The following is a 15,648-nucleotide window of genomic DNA, read 5'->3' on the forward strand; positions in this document are numbered from 1 at the left end:
CACAGACTCTGGGACATAAAGTCACATTTTAAAGGTTTTCAAACTAATTTAAACACATACGTTTAAAATTGGGACTTCCGGGCACCTGTTGGCAACTTTTCTGCCAATCTGTAGTCCAGCAGGACCCAAACATCCTCAGCTGATCGAAGGCGAGGCTGCCTGGTGGAGCAAGGTGGCCTCATCCATTTTTATATGGTAGCACCTCTGCAGACTATCGAGTATTAAATAACAAGCAGCAGGAATAAACCACCAACACTCTCAACTAAAACTCTCACACTGGGGCTCTTAGGAGTCGAAGGTTCAGGTGTGATACCTGAGCAGGTCCTACAGGTGTGTACAGTAGTGGTTTCCTAGCAGCAGCTGAGACGATGTAATGAAGGGTTTGATGCTTTTTGCAGCTGAACTTGAAGAAACGTTTAAAGTCGTTGAGTTTTTTGGGACCTTCATGTCTTAAGTTAAAGATGGGCTGTTGCTTCTCGCTATGAAATGGATTCCAGCAGTACCTGAGCAGTTTGCAAAACCAGCTCATTACAGCAGAGAGTGCAGGAAAGCCCACAGTAACTATTGGCTCCTGTGGTGATGGTCAGATTTCAGACACTGCAAACCTGCGGTGAAGGTCAACGATGGCTGCTCGGAGGAATCTGAATCATCTGTTTGTTGTGTTATTGCTCAGTTCGGCTTTCCTCTGATCACTCCCACAAAAACAACAACAGGACCGAAAAGGCTTTGAGTTTGTCCAGACTTTAGTCTGCTCGTCTACTTCCTGTCACTTTCACACATTTATTTCTTTAAAGCAGAATTTTTGAGCAGTTTTATAATATTTCAGAAATTGTAGCCAAAAAATGTTAAATGTTTCAAATCACTGGACCAGCCAGCTTTGATGCTTCATTTTTCATGACCTATTTAATCCAAATATGAGAGGTCTTGAACTGTTTGTTAATAGGCCTAAAATATTGATGTGGATTAAGCGGAGGATTCTCCACTGAGCAGCATCAGCACCGCTGCTTCCCCGGCTGCTGACGAGAGCGTTAGCGTTACAGCCGAGAGTTATTTTAGCCTTTTGTCAAGAATTTGCGCGTGATAGGATAACTACTGAAAATGTTGACCTAAACAAGCGAAGCATCCATGGAACTGGAGATCTAAAGTTTATTTTCTATAAAATTCAAATATAAGTGCACTTCATGTTATATAGATGTGTCAGTGTAGCTATAAATGTCCTCGCTGTGGAGGTGAGTGTGGTGACTAATTCTGTGATGTCACAGGAAACTGTATAACGGCGCTCTCTCTTGGTTGTAGATGCTGCTCTCTGCTTTTATCCAAGCTGTGAAATACGGTTGGCGTGCAGACGTCCTCGCTGCCTGGTGCTTCTTAAAATGCTCGACACGCTGCCAGAAGGCGCCACTAATCTCTGAACACTCTGAACGCCCGCACGTGTGTTTATCTCCTTCCCCACTTTTCCTCTCACCCCGCGTAACGAGGCGGCGTTTTGATGAGTCGACATAATTTGGTACCCGAGTGCTAATTGGAAAGAAAGTGAATGACGACAGTTTCTCATCAGCTTCCAGCCGCAGAGAAAAGAACGAGGAAGGGAAGCTGACGGGTGCACGGGCCCCGCTGTGGGGAACTGTTCCCCAACACTGATGAAAGGACCTGATGTTTCGCTCATCATCAGAATACTTTTGATCAGACTGAGCTTGGAGCTGATTATTAGACTTCTGTGCTGCTGGACCTGTTTGGTAGACACTGTGTATCTGAGCGAGTTTGTCAGGTTTTCGATCACATATGGGCCGACAGGTTTGGAGCATCATGATGAAAACTGCTCAGATACTGAGTGACAGCATCCTGTGAGGGGCTTTGAAGAAGTTTGGACGATATCTCTAGACGTGGCCGAGGGTCCAGAGTGTCGGCGGTCTTGTGGATCGTGTTGGTTCGTTAGCTTGCGTCGAGGTCGTTCACTGGTCTGTTTGAAGCGACGCAGATGAGAAGGAATCTCAGCTGGGTGCAGGGTGGAGTGATGGAGGTGTAGTATGTTCAGGTCTTGTTCTCAAGTGACGGCAGAGATGGATGCCACGCTGGCCTGTTGCAGTAACCAGAGAGGCGGAGCTGTCAGTTTACTGGAAGGAGACCAGAGGACAGATCCAGGACATGAATCTCAGACCTGGAGGAGGTGACTGGGGAGAGCGAGGTGTGGACATCTCTGCTCCCATGTCCTGGGTGGGTAGCAGAAAGCAGATTAATGGATGGATCCGAAACCATGTTTATGTTTAAGCAGAGCTGTGTCCTCGTCCTGCAGTCTTTCTGCCATCCAGGAAGCATGCGTCTCCGTCCTCTCGTCCTCCCAGTGTCCCGTCTGCTGTGAGCAGCAGGCAGGCGATGTGCTCACTCACCCGTGATGGATAAGCTGCTTCAGTATCAGGGTCGACGGGGGTTAAAGTGTGTCAGAGTGGCGAGGAGCGGTCAGCTGAGCGTGCGTATTTATTGATCCGTGCCAGAAACGGTGACCTCGTGCACCTCACACAAAAAGACACGCAGCATCATCAGAGAGGGTTTTCTTCTCCACGGCTGAATTTCCTGCACGTTTGCAGCTACGTCAGCGCGCCTCTCGTCTGCTCTCGGCTCGGTTTCTTTCCCGCCGTCACCCTTCACGGATGCACTCGTTCACCCAGATGCAGCGTCTGACTCACGAGCACTCGCACACTTACTCGCTGGGCGCTGTCAGCCGGGGGAGGGAGCTTCCTACCGTAATAGCTTTGGGAGGGCCTGACTGCACGAGAGTGTGATGAATAGAGCGGGCCGCGGCAGCTGAAGCTACCCTGGTGATGAAATGTGTGCACTTTATCATTTCCTGGAAAATGAGGAAGGAGAGCAGGAAAGGAAAGGGGGATGTCCCTCGGGGGGAGGAGGAGAGCAGGTCAGAAAGGAGGAAGGAGGGACGTTATGGATCCGCTCGTGACGTCTTATTCTTTATTGGTCCTTCATAAAAGCTCATTGCCTTAACTGTAGTCGTTGTGCTTCTGCTATGAAAGATGGAATCCTGTGATCTGATTAGAAAAGGAGCCGCATGCCTGGCAGGGCGGCGCAGGAACCAGCGCCATCAATCAAAGCTCCAAAAAGAGCAGAGACCCCGAGCGAAGCCCGCCGTCACGCTCTCCGCGTGTGAGCGTCTAAGCAACGTCGACCCCTGCCTGCAGAGGAGCGTACTGCAGCGCGGTCACTCTGAGCTGATGTCACTCTCCTGCAATCATCAGCTGCTCCTTTTTGAAGTTTTAATGGAGCTTTAGTTGGATCGCCGCTCTTCTTTTTTGTTTGCTTTTTGATGCGTCGAAATGCCCTGAAAGAGAAAACCGCAAACATGTTTCTCTCCTGTGATGCAAAAGCCCGATATCAAAGCAAAGGCTTTGTCTTTGGAGCTTTTATGTCTCCAACACATCATTTTTACAACTACACGTTTTTCACACACAGGCAACGGCTTAACTCCTCCGAACATCAGACTGACGCCTCTGCTCTGGTTTCCAGTCTGTGTGCTAACGATGCTAAATGATGATTACTGAGGTAGAAAATCAGATTTTTCTTCATGTGACAGGAAAGTTTTTGCACTACAGCTCAGCTCAGAGTCACGAAGAACAGAAGAGTCCACCTGAGGAGCCCTGATGCTGTAGATCGTGGCGGTTTGAGCGCCGGCAGGGCTGACGTCACTTTTGGTTTAGTGTTTAAATGTGTGAGTGGCCTTTAGGACAGTAATCTCAGAGTCGTTCACTACTCCCTAAAAACTGGCCACACGGTGGCGTACTCTGCATCACAAACCCACCCGGTGGAGCCCACGCCTCCCCGGGCTTCATGTATAAACGTATCGAGCGTCTGGCCTCGTAGCCGAGCCTCTCTCTGTGTGAGATATATTTCCACCGTGTGGAATTTCTCGGCCGGCCAAAGCTTCCTGCCCTCCTCTCCGTCTGTTTTCCCCTTTTTTCTGAGACATATTTTATTTCCTCTTCTCTTACTTGGCGTTTTTCTCGCAGATCTTGCATTTTTATCGAGTCAATTTGCATGGCCGCGGGCAGCGATTTGTTTTATCTGTCGGGGCTCACGGTTGGTAATCGTATAACTATCAGCTTAAATGGAGAATCCGTCCTCTGCGGACCATAACGTTGACAAATCACTCTGTTATTATGCGCATGCTGTATTTGAGCCACGGTGAAGGCATCGCCCGCCGCCCTCCTATAGGCCGTGGTGATGCTGTCATCGATCATCGTGCCCCTCGCAGCCCTCTCTGTGAATACCAATAGGCTTTGACCTTGGCTTGTGTCTGGCGGGGAAGAGATGCTGCAAGATTATCAGATTATTGCTGGATAAGGCATGAACTCGTGTGATTGGTCAGTTTTCGGGCTCCCAACAGGGGGCTGCTTAAGCGGCAGCGTTACCCCTGGTGATGGGGCTCGTTGGGAATAGTTGTGGGCGATGACATGTTGGTGTAACGCAGAAGGTCGGCTCTATCACCGACAGGAGACGGCCTCACATCCAACATGCTGGTTCACACCATGTTCATGACATTCTTCTTTTATTGAGGTCAGCGGGGTTAAAAGGTCGGTCTCTGTTCCCTCAGAGGAACGTCCGGAGTCACAGGCTGAGCTCATCTCCAGATTAAAATGATTCTGCAGTCCAGCCTGAATCACAAAGAGCCGTTGGTACAGGTTTCCATTTAAACTTCATTCAATAACTGAATTCTGTGAAGCCCTGCGTGGACACACAAACCCACAGTGGTCACTGAAATATGGGAAAGTGAGCAAAAAGTAAAAATGTGCTGCTGGTGAACTTCAGGCGTTGCTTATGAATCGTGATTCATCAGAATCATAAAATAAATAATGAAAGCAGCCTGAGCAGAAATGATGGCGCAGGTGTGTGCCGTCTCAGGAGATGGACACAGAAATGTTAAAGGTGAAGGCGACGAGGCCGTGTCCGAGCAGCTCGATGTTCCTGTGACGACCCCTGACCTCTGACCCTCATGATCCAGGTCATGATTTCTGAGCTTGCTGCTGAGGCTGAGCGCTGAATCGCTCTGCAGAGCGTGTTGAGGGGTTTTTAAGACCCAACATGTGAACCTCAGGCTGAAACACTGACCTCGAGTCTCATATTTCATTCACTCGTTCATTTTTCTTCCATGTGCAGTCCTCACCTGTCTGCTGCTTTTACCATATTATTACATGGTAACGTTACAGGACAAAATCAAACATGAGATGGTGTCAACTTGGAAAAAATGATGGAAAATTCATCGACGGATAATAAAGGAAACACTTTTGAGTAAATGATTTTGCTGTTTTCCCGATAAGTCACTGAGACGCGTGCGGTGGAGAGGATCAGGAGGAACCAAACTGAGTGCTTGAGCCTTCAGCTGCCTGCTCCATGCCACTACGTGCATCTCTTCTGTGCTCGCCAAGTGTGACGGCGCTCCCGCGTACAAAGCGGTTAATTGATTCCTCCAAACCCATCTGGACAGCTAATGCCCAGAGTGAGCCTCAGTCTTGTTGTGGCCCCGAGAGTAATGAGGGGGTCCTCGGGGGGCTTAGAGTAGGCGGGCTCACGGGCGGGAGGTTGGAGCTGAGGTCTGGATTTGACGAGGCTTAGCGATGACCTCTGCGGGGAGGGAAGCAGCGAGGGGCTGAGGCGATAATCTGGGGAAGTGTTTATTTACTGGTGGTGCAGGGCAGCCTAGCAGGAGGCCAATGAGAATCATTAAGTCGCATCCATTATGCTAATAGTGGTAAACACATCGATTAGCCCTCTATCTGCCAGCCCCACTCATACGCTCTAATTAGGAAATCCATCGTTTCTCATCCACTAAAAAGTTTCTTTTGTAAACTGAAGCCGCTGAAAATCAAACAGCAGCTTTAGGACAAGACTTACAAGCAGATACCAGGCACCTGTGACCTCTGACCTCACTGCGCTGGAGCTGCTCGTACGTGTAATTCCTTTCATAACACGAGGTCGCGGTGCTAAAGACGTAGTATTTGTTTAGCTCCTTTAGTCATGATGGTTTTCTTTAACGCCCTGAAACCAGCCTGTTGTTGAGAATTCGAGCGGAAAAAATCGAATATTCAGCAAATCTTTCACCCTGGACTGAACCTCTCAGTCAGCTGACCGCGTGCCACACGGCTCGCGGCGTTTTTTACACGTCTGTTTTGTTTCGACAGTCGATGCTGAGCGCTCAAAGCTCTGGAAATGATAAGAAGTTCCCTGAAGTGCTCGCGCTGTCCTGTGACTTCTGGGCAGTGTGCTGATGTTTCTGTTCTCTCTCTGCTTACCTTTCACACTGAACGCCGTCATTTATTTTGACTGTCGCGAAAACACCGCTGCTATCAAAACAACATCCATTTTTAATGATGCATGACTGATCGCCGTGAACATCTGTGCGCTCAATGATCTGTCATCACAGATAGTTTGTTACAGAATCTCTGAAAGCTCATCAACAACCTCTGTGAACTCTGTCACAGGGACCAGATGAGCATTTTCTCCCAGCACTGCTTCTACACATGACCTCTCACCTCCTGCTTCCTCCTCTTCTCACCTCCAGTAGATGTGAGTAGAGAGCTGGCTGCTCCAGGAAGTGTTTGATTTCAGCCCCGGGACTCTGGTCACTGGCTAAGCTCTGGAGCCTGTGTTTCTGTTCTCCCAGCGTCTCTTGGTGCTCTTCCCCTCGTTTGTGGCCTAACACTTTACAGATGCCTCCAGATCCATACCTCGATAAATAAAGCAAAACTAGCCAGCAGCGCTCCCGCTGGCACGTCCTGGTTTAGTGTTAAATGTTAGCTGTTCAGCCAAAAAGACTCTTTCTCTGATTCTGCTGCAGACTCTCTCTCTTCACAGTAGTTGATGTTCTGCTGCTGTAATTAACTGCTCTGTGTCAGTAGTGCTAATCAGTTCGTATTTGGAGTAATGTGCCTGTTGAGCTGTTTCATGCAGGTCTGAAAGCTCACACATGATACCAGCTCACCTTTATTTTGACGGCTGTGAACAGACATGCTGTCAGCAGTTACTCTGTTAGGATCTGATGGTTTAAGAGGCCTGTGCGAACGTCTACAGCTGGACCAGGACTCGCTCACGTCGCAGCTTCTCTCCTGATTGGAACTTGTTGTTTAGAGCGTTTCAAGGTTGTATTTGCCTTTCGAACCGTGCACAGCGTGAATAGCTTAACAGGCTCCCAGGGAGCTCGCTAAAGCAAAGTACTTTTCATTCTGCTGCTGTTTTCCTCGAGGAAAACCCCTCATTCACTGGCCCTGTCCTCACCTCCTCCATAAGTTACAACCAGCCATTTCCAGGTCTCACACTTGCAGCTATTGTGCTGCCACTCGGTGGAGATCGTTTACCGTTAGCTTGTTCAATTAACCCAGCAGGCATCCAGCATGTGTATGAAGCTTGTGGCTGATGGAAAGGTGATCCTTTTACATACTGGGCCGTTTGGATTTTGCCACACAGTTCCTGTGTGAGTTTGGCCTTTCAGTACAAAGGGAGACCTGTTAACCTCACCCTGACTCCAATGTTGTGAGGCTTAAAAACATTTAACGTCCAACCCTGCATCAGACATTTACGTTCTCACGTGCACCTCTGTTGAGTAACGTCCAGAGAAGTGCATGGCTGCAGGGCCGCAGGGCTGCAGGGCCGCAGGGCTGCAGGGCCGCAGGGCATGTGTGAGAATGATGTAAGACTTGGGAATAAAAATAAAGGTTATTTTAAACCGCTGCAGATTAGGTGGCTAAAAGAAGAGCACCGTGCATATGGAAATATGAACACGGCACTTAACATTCCCTGGAAATGTAAAACATTCCCTCGCACCCCAACAGAGGATATCGGCATCTTTCAAAGCCACGACGGAAAATCCTGAGTGAAAAGGGCAAACATCTTGGCAGATATCCTGCCCGCACTGAGGCTCGGTCATTCCGAGGCATACTTTCCACTTAGACCCATCCAGACACTCTAACTGGTTGGCCACTGGCAGAAACGATATCCGCTCCCCGTGTTTTAGAGGTCGTGTGTCCCGTGTAGCCCGAGATGGATGGGATGAGATGAGGGGTCAAGTCCTTGCTCACTCTGTGTCCCACTTTGGTGACAATGAAGCATATTCTGGTTGCTAGCACGCAGCGATCTTGGTGGAGATAAAGGCTTTATTCATGTGCTGCGGGCGGTCACAAAGAGGCAGATACAGCTCATCAGATCACAGGGGACTGGAGGAAGGGATGGAGAGAAGAGAGCGCAGTGACACGACGAATCAGGAGCTGCTTCTTCAACCAGGCGTTTGTGCCTGATGTGTCCAGCCGGGACCCGAGTGCAGCCGAGAGAAGGTGCTCATTAACCTCGTGCAGTGACGGGCATCGCCTCCACTGCCGGCCACACTGGCCCCCCTGCCCCGGGCTGCTTCTGCCCTCGTCAGTGTAATCAGCCGTGCTACATGACCAGATGAAGCCCCTCATTAATGAAGTGTCACAGGGACCGCCCACGCCACCTGTCCAAGTAAAGGACATCTCAGAGCTGCAGCTGAACCTGAGAGTCGTTCATTTGTGTGTGCATACATGTAAAGACCACACATGTGCCCACATGCACTTATGCACAACATACTGGGACCAAAATCTGCACCAGCTGAGCGCCGTATACTGGTCAATACTGGAAGATGGTCCAGTGCAGTGACGGTTATGACTTCAAGACTTCTTGAGCTGTAATCAAGGTTCAGTTGAGCTGTGTGTCTGTGAACACAACGTGTTGTAACATAAGCAAACGTCGTCTCACCTGATGAGTGAAAACGCTGCTTTGAGTCACTGGTTTGGCACCAGTGGGGTAAACACCAGCTCTTGAGCCAAGTTGGCCAAAACTTGGTGAGACTTGGTTTGTAGGTGCCGAAGAGTTTTTATGGACAGAAGAAATCTGCTGGACATTAGCTGCTTACTAAAGAGCCTCACACGAGGTGCCTAAATCAGCCGTCCCCAAGCCCCGAACCATGGCCCGGAACCAAACTGCTCACGGCCCGGAACCAAGCGACTCACGGCCCGGAACCAAACCAACCATGGCCCGGAACCAAACGACTCACGGACCGGAACCAAACGACTCACGGCCCGGAACCAAACGGCTCACGGACCGGAACCAAGCGACTCACGGCCCGGAACCAAACCAACCATGGCCCGGAACCAAATGGCTCACGGACCGGAACCAAACGACTCACGGCCCGGAACCAAACCAACCATGGCCCGGAACCAAACGGCTCACGGACCGGAACCAAGCGACTCACGGCCCGGAACCAAACGACTCACGGCCCGGATCCAAACCAACCATGGCCCGGAACCAAACGACTCACGGACCGGATCCAAACCAACCATGGCCCGGAACCAAACCACTCATGGCCCGGGCCATGAGTGGTTTGGTTCCGGTCCGCCAGAGCTGATGCTCAGGTGTGCAATTTATGGTTTTCAGGGTTTTTATTGTTAACTCTGTTTCCCCGGGTCTTTTCCCGTGTTGTAGTTGTGTGTCTTATTTTGAAAGAAATGTTTATGCGTTACCATAGCGATCAGAGAGCCAGAGAGGAGGATGTTACTCTCAGTGTTGTTGGTGCATTTCAGGAGGACGCTGCTAATAAAGTTACACAGTTACACATTGATTTCATGTTTATATTATATTTACAGAATACCACAGTTTCTGTCTCGGTCGTATCATTTTATTTTGTTGTATTTATCCGCGACACCTTAAAGGCCGGTCCATGAAAATATTGTCTGACATTAAACCGTCGGTGGAGCAACAAAGGTTGGGGAGCGCTGGGCTGCATGATTAAACATGCAACACAAATTGATGAAACTTCTTAAAATTCCTTGAAGAGTTTCAAGGAAACTCAAAGTAAAGCACTTTGTGACTGTCTGTGAAAAGCGCTTAATAAATAAATTCTACTTACTTACCAACGCTCCAAAAACACTCAAAGCTTTGGCTCCTGTCTGCTGCAGGCACTGCTGAGTTACTTGTTTATGAAATAATGAATGCAGTGCATAAGTTTGTCTTTGTTCAGTCCTACTTTTCATTTATTTATTTCTTAAAATGCTTTTTACTTTAATAACCCTGAACGTGGTTAGACCAGGCGCAGGTATAAGTCAGCTTTGTGGTTTTCTGTCAGCTGATACTTCAGCGCAGGTTTTAGTGGGATTCGTCTCTTTGCTGCAGCACCATGCAGTAGTTCTACTGCCTGTCTTTGATTTCCAGCTGAACTGTAGCAGGGATGACGTGGCTGAATTTGAGAGTAGATGAGGGTTTTATTTGTCCTCAGCAAAAGTTGGAATTCTAACAAAAAAGAAAAAGAAGCCTGGGAGGAAGGAAGGAAGGAAAGGAGGGGTGATGGGAAGCGTGGATGGACAGGTTTTGATCAGGCCTGTGTTTCTATAAATAGCTCATTCTGCCTTCATCTGTCTGTTTTCACCCAATCACCACGCTGCCTCAGTCCAAAAGTCGCTATTGATTAAGGACAGAAGCAGACGCGCTCTGCTCGGCGAACCTCGCATACAAATCTGTGACTGCCGATTTATAGCTTAGGCTTGTCGCATAATCCCATTAGAGTCCTTTAAGCAAGGCATCTTCAACTGATCCTCCTGCTTTGAAAAGTGGGGAGAGGTCTCCTCCTTCTCTGACAGGGAGGACGAGGAGGAGGATGAGGAGGAGGAGGATGGTGGTGCCGCTTTGGAGTCACATGACTGATTTGTGTCTGTTGCGGGGAGTGCAGGCAGCTGGCCAAAGTCGTCCCTCCCTCTCTCTCCATCCTTCGCTCTGTCTCGCGCTCTCTCGCCCTCGAACACACGCGTTCGTTAGCGCGCTACAGCAGATTGCATGCGTGCGTCCGTGCATGAGTGCTGCCGCCAGCTTCTGCAGATACACATGTGGTGACCGTGTGCCGTGCTGTGGCCCGAGCTGCCCGATCACTAACCATGTCCCTCTTGTGTTGCTTCTCTCTCAGGGACTATGGCTCCAAGCGCAAGTCGGGTAAGTCCAACGTTTTTCTTCATAGCTCTTCCTAAAGTTGACTTTAACCTTCCTTCTCTTTCCACTTGTTGCTCCTTGAGATCCACATCCAGGGGGGTGGGGGGGGTTGTGTCACGTACGAGTCTTAAACAGGACTGCGGATTGTCTGCCGCTCATGTGATGTCAGTGTGTGGTTTGTAAACTAGCCCCGCTCTGTGCTTTGGGCTGGGTTCAAACAGCTGTCAGGCTGTTTCCTTCTGGCTGCAGATTTGCCTCACAGCCCAGGGTGGGGTTCAGAAATATCTAGTAGCTTTTTGGCACGTCAGAATAAAGTCGTTAGAGATCTGATGCGATCAGAACGACTGGATTGTTTCCCCGAGTCTTCAGTCGAAGTGGCAGGCAAAGCATTCTGGGTGACACACGTCTAGTTTCCTTAATAATTCAACATGAAGATGAAGGGATGTGTCTTTGTCAGCACAGGTGCGTCTGAAGGTATGGAGATCAACCTGATCATTGGCTGTCACACATGGTTGTAACAGAATAAGGTTAATAGCATTCAGTAATAAATGTCATGGCTGGGCTAATAAGCAGAAAACAACCATCTGACTGTAAAACCGTGACTGTGAACGAGCTTTAGCCTCATTAAGAAGGTATTAGCTACAGAATAGCTGCTTAACAAAAGACTGGTACATGTGAGTCCCTCATCTATGGGAACCCTGCATGTTTAAGGCTGTAGAAATGCCTCCTTATGAATTATTGAAGGGAAAATGCAGGAAGTAGGCTGTGGATATCGGAGACTATGGTTCTCTTGGCCTACTTGATGTCTTGATTTCCAAGCAGCTTGAAGGTTGTGATAGGTGATTTCCTCTGAGAAGAACACTCTGGCAAATGATCGTGAGTTTATTTTTGGCCTGAAAGCACAGAGCTGCGAGAGACGGGTTATTATTCAGTTACGTCCACGTACCTCGCAGTGATTTGATTTCTCGGAGGCTGATTGCTTCTGCGGAAAAGCAGCTTGTGATTTTTCACTGCAGGCTCTGAGGCAGGCGGCTCCTGTAACATCCGCGTCTGCCGACGTAGTCTTTGGGATGCTGCCCGGTTGGACGGCAGCCCACTGACCCACTCGTCTCTGCTGCAGCACGACCTCAAGTATCATGAAGTCAGTCAGTGTTGCAACAGGGTGTCTGAACTTCTACTTTAAATTTCAGAGAGATTACAAAACGTCTGAAACATTTCAGTAAGTGCAAAGTAAAGGAACAGTATCTGTTAACGAAGGAAAGGCAACACACTTCTTCTGTGGTTTGGTTCTGGCAGAGACCTGGAAATGGCAGAACCAGTTCGAGTCCTTATATACCAAACATGTCAGAGTTTACACGCAGAGGTGGTGAGTTACGCAAAGCTGATTAAACCGTTTAGCTGTCGAGCGTTCAAACCGTTCACTATCTGCTGTACGCACAGAGAAACCCCCACAATCCATCCTGGTTGCTCCTGTTCATTTACCAACATTTACAGTCACAGCTGTTAGTCTCACTGTTCATTCTTCTTCATACTGCAAGTCATCATCGTCTTCTCCGTACTTCCTTGTTGAAGTTTGAAGGGACGGTCCAGTTTGGTTTAAACGTGACCATTAAAGCTCATCACAGCTAACATCCAGCATGACCTTTAACCTTTCACATCCACACTGCAGAACAGCGTCTTTGTGACTCACATGTCCTTTGAAATAATTTCACATTATTGATTTAATAATGAATTATGGTCAGCTAACTGTTTTAGCGTCCATCAACAGCTCTGTGCCAAAACGTAGGCTGCGTCCTCCTGAGGCCGATTACGATGCGACGAAGATTTGAAGGATGGGTCGGGTGTGTCCTTCGTGGCCCACCATATCCCAGAATTCATAGCGTGGCCCAGCCAACTCCAGTTTCCAACAATGGCAGCTACTCAGTTTAAATATTACTCTTATTAATCTTTCTGGGTCACAAAATAAACTTTTAAGATATTTTCAGGCGAGACTGTGGCTGTGCAAACTTCTGTTTGTCAAGACATCACATACTTGCAAGATTGGTCCAATGTTTTCGGAGACGCCTGTTACCCACCCGCTCGATAGCTGACCGGGAGGTCAAGGGTCACTCGAGCCGACGATAACAGCCCCCCCCCCCCCCCCCCCCCGCCCCGCGCTCTTTCCCTACTCAGGTTTAGCGTAATATATGAGTCACTTAGATAATTTAAAAATGTTATTGTTTGGCTTTTTTCAGTGTTTCATTTGTTCCTGAGTAGAGGGACAAGAAGGCTAGACCGTCCAGTTTCACGGCCCACGTAGACTGCGGAGGCCGGGGCCACAGGAGGATGCGGCCTAGGAATTGGGACACTGCTAATGTTAGCTTACTGTTAGCATTGTACTCCCGACTGCTGGCTAACAGTTTAACAGCTAGCTATACCTTCAGCTTAACACATTTTGTTGATTATTAGCTAACAATATATTCATGCCTATAGTATTAGTCGATACCTTTGGCTAATTTAACACTTTACTTTTTGAACGGTTGCTTATTTTATTATTATTATTAATCAAGTCATTAATCAAACTCCGGCTCAGACGTGTTCAGCTCAGTTTTTTCTTCCCTGGTTTTTCATGTCTGACTCCTGCAGGGCTGTTCGGCTCACTAAATGTCATATTGAACAAATCTCTGACCTGACAGTTCTCCACCAACACCAGGCGTCTGCAGTAACTCCTGTTTTCTGTCGTCTGCACTAATTAGCCTGATTAGGAGACCCTGGCTGTCGCTGTGCTGCGCAGACGACACGGACGATCTGCTGATGCTTTCAGTTTTCCTCTTCCAACAACACAGGACATAAAAATGAAGAACTAGTCCTTCATTTATTCCACAAACGAGACATAAAGCACAGCTTTGTGTTGGCAAAAGTAAAAATTGGTTTCTTATCATTGTTGTTTAATCGTTTATAAGATGAAAGAACATAATGGAAAGAGAACAGCTGATCACTGGTGACAGCTGCAGATGCTCATCTGTGATGGAGGGTTTGTGCGTCGTGAGGCTTACAGGAAACCAGTCTGAGTGCTGGTTATTATTCTCTGGCCTTCACATTGTGAAATCATAGGCAGGTTTAGTCTGTTGCCACATTATTGTGTTTGGCCTTCCTTTGTTTGCTGTGCGCAGAGATGATGTTGGTTGCATCTGCCAACAGCCGTCCTGTTAATTTGAAACGAACCGTTGGTGGCGGTGCATCCGTCACTTCCCCCGAATCAAAACACTTTTCGCAAAAACACAAGATGTTTCTCACAACAGACGTAAACTGATTGTGTAACTACACAAATTCACAACAGATGAGATGGAAGTTGTGTCGCTTGTTTAGCGCACGTAATCCCCCACGATGAAGGCCAGACGCCATAGACGTGATGAACAGTCAGCGTTTGTCGCTGACGCGGTCGTTTGCAGGTCTCTCGGACGTCAGGCGGACACGTGTGAGTTAAACATCGTCAGTTTGAGGGGAGCGCGGCTCGTACTCCTCCGTGTGAGAGGAGCGGGCGGAGGAGGGAGGCGCAGCTGTGCGGCAGGAGCGTGTTTGTTTACGTGGCGCAACAGATAAGATTTCAGACGTGTGTGTGTGTGTGTGTGTGTGTGTGTGTGTGTTACAAGCTGTACAAAGTCATTTAGCAGTTTTACAGTCAGTGTTGAGCAGTTTGCATGTAAGCTGTCCACCTCAGGCTGCTGTTTGCACATCAGGAGCTCCTCTGTCAGCGCGCACACACACACACACACACACACACACACACACACACACACACACACACACTTTCATGCTCCATCAGCTGCCACTTTGTAACGATAAAACTCTTGTTTTTGTTGACTCCTCCTCTAACGTCACTCTGAGCACCTGTTTGAAGCATGATGTCAGCACAGTGCTGGGTCGACTTCAGCTGAAAATGATCATTGTCTTCTCGAGCTGCATCCACGAGGCTTTGCAGTAATACGGAGCGGCGCGAGTTCGTCCCAGAGGAGCGCTCATTTAAAATTGGAGGAGGTGATGTTTGAGATGGAGGCGAGCCGGGCTGGATTGGGGAGAGGTTGGACTGAAGCGACGGCGTCCTTTGTGGGCAGATGTGATTTGAGCTCCTCGCTGAGATCGGGGGGGTTTCACTGGAGTTTGACCTTCACGCGTCTCCTCCTCGTGTTGTTTGCACACAAATGTTGTTTGTCTCTGATGTTTGCGTCGCAGTCAGACTCGGCGTCTCTCCTCGCTAAACGTGGCATCAATGCGAGTTAGGTTTTGCCCGCGGTTTGACATTGTTAGTGTCCCCGTCGGCCGCTGTGCTTTTTCACGAGCGCTGAATCGATGCTGGTTTCTGTGATTTGTTACTGGTCCCTTTTGTCTTGGTGACGGGGTGATGGTGTATCCTTCTGTGGTAGCGCAGTGTTGGCTGGCTGTGTAATGACCTTTCAGAGGTAAGGCTGGAGCTTCACTTTGACATTTTTAATGGGGATTAATGGACTTTGCTTATCTGATAAATATTTAAAAGTGCAGAGAAAATGCTCGCGTACTCCGCCCAAATTAAATATTCTATTATAAGTGTCTTTGGCTCCGTCTCCCCCCGACAGGCTCAGCCTGCTCCCCACTCTGTTCAGCACCAGTTCAGCACCAGTTCAGCACCAGTGGGTCCCA

At 48.6% G+C, this 15,648-nt stretch overlaps 1 protein-coding gene across 5 annotated transcripts in view; it reads left to right on the forward strand.

Annotated features, from left to right (window-relative positions):
- sh3pxd2aa (SH3 and PX domains 2Aa) overlaps positions 1-15,648 on the forward strand; it is a 101,450-nt gene that overhangs the window by 40,913 nt on the left and 44,889 nt on the right. For all 5 annotated transcript variants that reach the window (XM_082536304.1, XM_082536306.1, XM_082536305.1 and 2 more), the window contains exon 6: positions 10,970-10,995. In XM_082536304.1, coding sequence (XP_082392430.1) covers positions 10,970-10,995 — 26 coding nt within the window. The remainder of the gene's footprint in view (positions 1-10,969; positions 10,996-15,648) is intronic.

This window comes from Aulonocara stuartgranti, assembly GCF_965226115.1.
Source record: "Aulonocara stuartgranti genome assembly, chromosome: 6".
NCBI classification, from domain to species: domain Eukaryota; kingdom Metazoa; phylum Chordata; class Actinopteri; order Cichliformes; family Cichlidae; genus Aulonocara; species Aulonocara stuartgranti.